The sequence below is a fragment of the Anticarsia gemmatalis genome, chromosome 20, assembly GCF_050436995.1.
Source record: "Anticarsia gemmatalis isolate Benzon Research Colony breed Stoneville strain chromosome 20, ilAntGemm2 primary, whole genome shotgun sequence".
NCBI classification, from domain to species: Eukaryota; Metazoa; Arthropoda; class Insecta; order Lepidoptera; family Erebidae; genus Anticarsia; species Anticarsia gemmatalis.
In genome coordinates, this window is record NC_134764.1 from 9,161,741 (window position 1) to 9,167,740 (window position 6,000).

Genomic DNA, 6,000 nt, shown 5'->3' on the forward strand with positions numbered 1-6,000 from the left:
TTGGGAATTCAGACTATTTATGTACGTCGTATCTTTCCTTAAAATGTGTCACATTGTGACGTCATATGACTTTTTAACTTATTGTATAATCTAATTTTTTGGATGACATCAATGGATAAACCTTGTTCAATATTTTTGATAATTCATGGCAAAAAAAGTAAACAGCCGAATGTTTAACTAACATGTTTTACAATACTTATTTTATAAAGAGCAAGCCTATTCACATGTAGAAGGCACGTTACCAAACTCTAATCAAACCCGAGACCTCGTGGTCAACAGTCGTATACACACTTCATATTCTAGACAGAAATAAAAACTCGTTTTAATCTTATAACTTCAAAGAAACACATCTGGATGTTACCATAATTTTATTTGCTTACATTGTGTTCATATAACTGACCCTTTGACACAGGGAAACTACACAATAGAGGGATAATCTAAGCATCAACAAAATAATTACTTGTAATGGAAGTTAATTGGAAACCAAGGTTTTGTTATAGAATTATAAACCACATTTGCACTTTACAATGTTGCGAAGTAATTAAAATTGTGAACCCATTTTTCTTTAGAAACGATTTATTTATAGATTACTAGGTGACCCGGCAAACGTTGTTCTGCCATAATTTTTTTTAAAAAAAGTGTCACTTAGGGGCATGAAAAATAGATGTTGGCCAATTCTCAGTCCTACTCAATATGCTCACAAGATTTCATGAGAATCGGTCAAGCCGTTTCGGAGGAGTATGGTAACGAAAACTGTGACGCGAGAATTTTATATATTAGATATGTATTTCTATCGTAATTTGTTATTTAAAATCAAGGCAGATTCCACATTATTTTTTGGCGTGCCAATCGTTATCAATGCAACTATTCAAACATTACTATAGTGCCATATTAAGAGGAGCAACGGAGAGAAGCTATCAAACGCCATCTAGCGATAAATTTCAGAACTACACGAAAAAAAATCACTGACGGCTTGAATTAGGTTTTCGATTAAATGTAGAGATCTGATACTTAAATGTTTATTTATTTACGCGCTTTTGTTTACGCTAAAGTTAGCATAAACAAAAGGTGGAACGATTAAACGTTACTTTAAGGCATCTATGGTTCTAATTTTTATATGAAATGACCAGTAGCTCGATTCTCTACTACTATCGACTACTGACAACCGGCTAGCTATCGAGAAATTTTGTATGAAAATCTGAACAGCACCTCTAACGGGCATCGAAGGAACTATTGTCAAACTTTCGATACTCGACAGTACCGACTATAAAGAATCGCGTTTCAGTACAATTATTCTAAAATGTTTTAATAACGATTGAGTTATAAAATCATGTACAATTATCATAACACAATTGAAAATAAGAATTCAATATCATAAAAAGAAAACGTCATTTTTGCACGTTCAAATTAAACATTACAATTAATCAACGCTCAAATTTCTAAAAGAGCCCGGAATTCCCATGTATTCTTCATTGAATTGATTTGATTGTCTCAAACATTCATCCGTGCAGGCTGCGTTCATCATTTTCATGTAGTTCACATGATCTTCCGAACTCAATTCATCTGTCCAGTCAGCTGAAATATATTTCATTTGTTTAAACTTAGCCCATTATAAAAGTCATTGTAGTGTTTGGGTAGGTATGTATTTCAAATCGAAGTTTTAATTTGTTAAAACATGCAACGTAATAGTTTAATAGTTATTATTAAAAAGAGTTTAATAGGCATAAAAATGGATAACAGTACATATTATAAATCAAAATCTCCCGCCTTGTGTGATTGTTTGTGTTCATAAAAAATATTTTAAACAGATTTACTTGCGGTCGTTTTATCAATATAGAGATACTCTCACTTTAGTTTGTAATATTTTTTTGAGATTAACCTGAGGAACAGCCAAGGCTGCTATCATCAGTTCATAAAACGCATCAATACTGACTAACAAAACCAAGGTACACTCTAATAAAGAATTGCCTACAATCGAAATATCAGCAAGAATTTTCATTTGATCAAGATGCTATTAATTTTTGGAGCCACTCCCATTACATAGGAAAGTTTTTTTAATAGTTTGATTAATTATTAAAGTTAAATTATTCTTACCTATAATATTATGAACGGATCTTTCCTTCCCTCCATATTCCACCGGTAACAAATCCTTAGGAACCACTTGATGTAATTCCTCCAACGTTTTGTGTACATGCATTCGATTAGAAATCTTCTCGCTTAAGAACTGCTTTACCATCTTTACAAATATGTCTATAGCTTTCGATTTTGTTAGAAGATGCAAACCTTTGATTCTTGCTCCGTAACCTTCCTAAAAGAAAATTTGAGAATTAGTTTGTTTACCGTTCTTGTATTTTATACTTTCGTTGATTAAACATGCTCATGTTAAGTTTGAATCAGGCGTTTTCAACGTATTCCATTATTGTGCCCCTGCTGGGCAAAAGTCTTCTCCCGGAATGAGATAGGGATAATGAGTCTACCATGCTCATGGCTGTGGGCAGTGTTGGTGACTTTTTAGAAAGAGTTAATAGCATCGCATTAGGTAATTTCGCTAGACTGATTTCTACAGACTTAACATAAATACATTTATTCAATTCTAACTAAGACCTTAAATATATTTATTACCATGCACTAACGTGTCAAATGCCTTACTTAAATCTACAGTATTGTATCTGTTCCGTAGATGTACAACTCACAGCTAGCAGTTAATTACATCTGATTTTATTAATCTCGAAATAATGTACTCGTAGGTAAATGTAAGGTATACTAACTATTGCTATAGACATAAATTGTTGGAACATCACAGGGTTCAATTTTGTGACCAGCTCTAGAATGTTTGTTTCTTGATAGTCAAATATGACGACAAAACCGTTGATGTAGTCGTGTCTTTTGACGTATTCGCTCACCTGAAAAATAGGTATTAAGTTTGGAGTAAAATTATTAGGTACTAAATAGAATATTTTGAAAATATTTTTTATTTTTTTATTTTTTCGTAACACTATAATCAATTGTAGAAAACGGATTAAAAAGACCTAAGTATAAAATTTTAAATGAAATATAAATAGAAAATCAAACAACGTTGATAAAAAGCGCCTGCAACAATGATATAAATAATAAGAAGTTGCATTTACATTTGCTCTTTGGAGACATAGTATTCTTAATTCGTTTTTACTAAAAACATTTGCTGTGCAAATTAATTTAGGCTAGGAATGCTAATGTGTAAAAATTATGACTATAATTGAATATCGGTTGGCTTTTTAAAACAAACATTAGGAAAGGGTTACTTACAATAATGCCGTATTGAAAATATTCTAAGCAGTGCTTTTCTGTGAACTGTTTGTCGTTAATTTTGAGCAGAATAATTCTGTAAAAATCTTTAGTTACTTTCGGCAATGGAGCTAGCCATCTGTAAAAAAAACGTTTTAAAGTAGGAATATTGTTATGTAGTATATCGATAGCTAATCGTTCTTGAAGTATAAACAAATAATGAAATGTTGTTCGTATTCAAATAATATTTTTATACTTTTGACATAAAAAGGAACTGTTTGCTCTGAGATTCTTATCGGGTAAAAAAAATGTATTGTAATGATACTTCGAGTAAAAAATAAAGTGATTTAACTTACGCTATATCCAGAATATGCTTTAGTTCTTTACTAAGGTTTGTTTTGGTAAAGAAATGTGGTAGCAATGTCTTCACAGTACAAATTCTGTCTATCTGTTTCTTCGTCTTTTCTACGGAACCTTTATTTGCTATTAGAGCTGTCTCGTAGTATATCCTTTCTGGAAGCAAAATAATGGTAGAACCTCAGTTATAGTAGTTTTGCCTGTACCTAGTGTAATTAAATAGGTTTCTAGTTTTTCATACCTACTTAAAATTACATTTATGTTGATGCTACATAGTCCAATATTGTTTATATCGACAAAATATTAGTTTTCTCCTATCTAAAGTAAATACATTGCTTAGAAAAAAAAATACAAACTCATTTCTCAACGGTAGGTCGACGATTTCAATCTATGTATATTTACCCCAAAAAACTGAGACAAGATTTAATTCACACAAAAACATCATGAGTATACTTCTAATACTTACTGAAATCCTTCTTCAAAATATGATCCTGTTTTAACACCCATTCTTGTATGCAATCAACAGCTTCTTCAACTCTCCCCGGTTTGTCTAGATTGTGGATTTTTCTCATTTCTTCTATAGCTTCAGGAGGTAGTTCCAGAAGGATTTTCTTTGAACACAAGTCCATCATCACTTGTTACTGTGTTGATGTCTTCTTGTGTTTTTGAAACCATAGTGAGTGCTTTAATGATGATTTGCTCGAAGTAATTAAGCTAATTGCTTTAACCCCTTCTCTTTAATGTTGATGTTTTGAAATTTTTTATTGTAATTTTAAAGTTTTTGTGTGATTATACTGGTTTTATAATCGACTAGCTGACCCGCGCAACTTCGCTTGCGTCACCTAAGAGAATGGGTCAAAATTTTCCCCGTTTTTGTAACATTTTTCGTTGCTTCTCCGCTCCTAATTACCGTAGCGTGATGTTATATAGCCTATAGCCTTCCTCGATAAATGGGCTATCTAACACTGAAAGAATTTTTCAAATCGGACCAGTAGTTCCTGAGATTAGCGCGTTCAAACAAACAAACAAACAAACAATCAAACAAACAAACAAACTCTTCAGCTTTATTATATTAGTATAGATTTTAGGACTGAGTTTATTTTTGGATTTTCCTATAATTATATAATTTCATAGAACACCTCTCTTTATAAGAATCGAAACGCGACAAAACTCAATATAGTGGAAGAATAACAGTAATTATACTAAAATGTATAGTGATGAGGAATCCACATCAAATAATCAAACGCGCTCGAAGCTCGCTTCCGAAGCGCGGAGGAGAAGAAGAGTGGTGAAAAGTTGGAGACGAATCATGGATCATGGAACCACCTATTAAAAACATATTGCTTGATGTGAATCCGTAAAATGACAGTTCATTCTTTGCAGCAAAGAAAATACTTGTACGTAAAGCATCCGTAATTTAACTTTAACCAACACTACGATAACACTTATTAAAGTGCTTATATCAATATTGACATAGCACTTAAATAGTTTAAAATCTAACGCAATTTGTCAAGTACTGTTTTTAATCACCTTGAAAGCTAAGTCAAGGTTCAAATGGTTTGACAAAGGTTTTTTGTGACACAGCAGAAATACAGCTCGGGTACCTTTTTATTGGTATAAAATATTATCATACTTATTAATATCTGTAACTTTGACTTAATAATTGAGACTACCTTGCTAATATGCACTGCGTCTACAGGCCAGCGGTCTGGAGTTCGATTCCCATTACACTACACGTAACTAATCTATGTCTGATCCAGTAGGTAATTGCTACCTACTTTGTCATTTTTTTGGCTTTTATTTTTGTTTAAGTTTTAGTTCTCTGTACGAGAACAGACAATTAAAAAAAACTTTCAGCTATTTTATTTTTGTACTACAGTTCTATAAAGTTACATTTATTTAATTTTGTTCGGTTTGATAGTTTCCATAACATAGAAACAAACTTGACATCTTTATAATATGTATTATTGTAAGTAAACTAACCACGGTCAATATTTGCCTTTCAATAAGACATAACACTTATACAATGAACATTAAATATTGGAATAAATCAAATATTTAAAGAACACTTGTTCTTACGTAACTACATTTTTTTTGTACTGCTTTTTCGAGTATCAAATAAAAGTAATTTCTGTAATCATATTTAAGACAAAAAAGGTACTACAAGGGTTGCATTTTGACTAAAGATATGTAAGGCAACGAGGAAGTTTCGCAAAGATAACCTCCACGATTAAATTGATTTATAAAAGATATTGATTGACACATTCTGAACTCAGAAGGTAAAATCAGTCCAAAAAAAAGTATTTTTCAGAGTTCATCTGAAATTCTCAGAACATTTGAACGACCAAAAGCAACTAATGATGAATTGATTATAATTAT

The 6,000-nt window shown here is 31.7% G+C and overlaps 1 protein-coding gene across 1 annotated transcript; it reads right to left on the reverse strand.

Moving 5' to 3' along the window:
• Positions 1–1,420: 1,420 nt before the first annotated feature.
• On the reverse strand, positions 1,421–4,250 carry LOC142981898 (uncharacterized). The gene is made up of 6 exons (XM_076128038.1): positions 4,088–4,250; positions 3,621–3,777; positions 3,286–3,403; positions 2,769–2,903; positions 2,095–2,308; positions 1,421–1,575 (listed from the first exon to the last, which is right to left on the reverse strand). Exons 1-6 carry the CDS (start codon positions 4,248–4,250, stop codon positions 1,421–1,423), a joined length of 942 nt encoding a protein of 313 aa, XP_075984153.1.
• Between the last annotated feature and the right edge of the window lie 1,750 nt (positions 4,251–6,000).

Excerpts from the sequence above, each read along its gene's own strand:
- LOC142981898 (XM_076128038.1), bottom strand. The coding sequence starts at position 4,250 with ATGGACTTGTGTTCAAAGAAAATCCTTCTGGAACTACCTCCTGAAGCT. Across the intron at positions 3,778-4,087 it reads TATTTTGAAGAAGGATTTCA|AAAGGATATACTACGAGACA; the intron begins GTAAGTATTAGA and ends TTTTGCTTCCAG. Across the intron at positions 3,404-3,620 it reads AAGCATATTCTGGATATAGC|ATGGCTAGCTCCATTGCCGA; the intron begins GTAAGTTAAATC and ends TTTTTTTTACAG.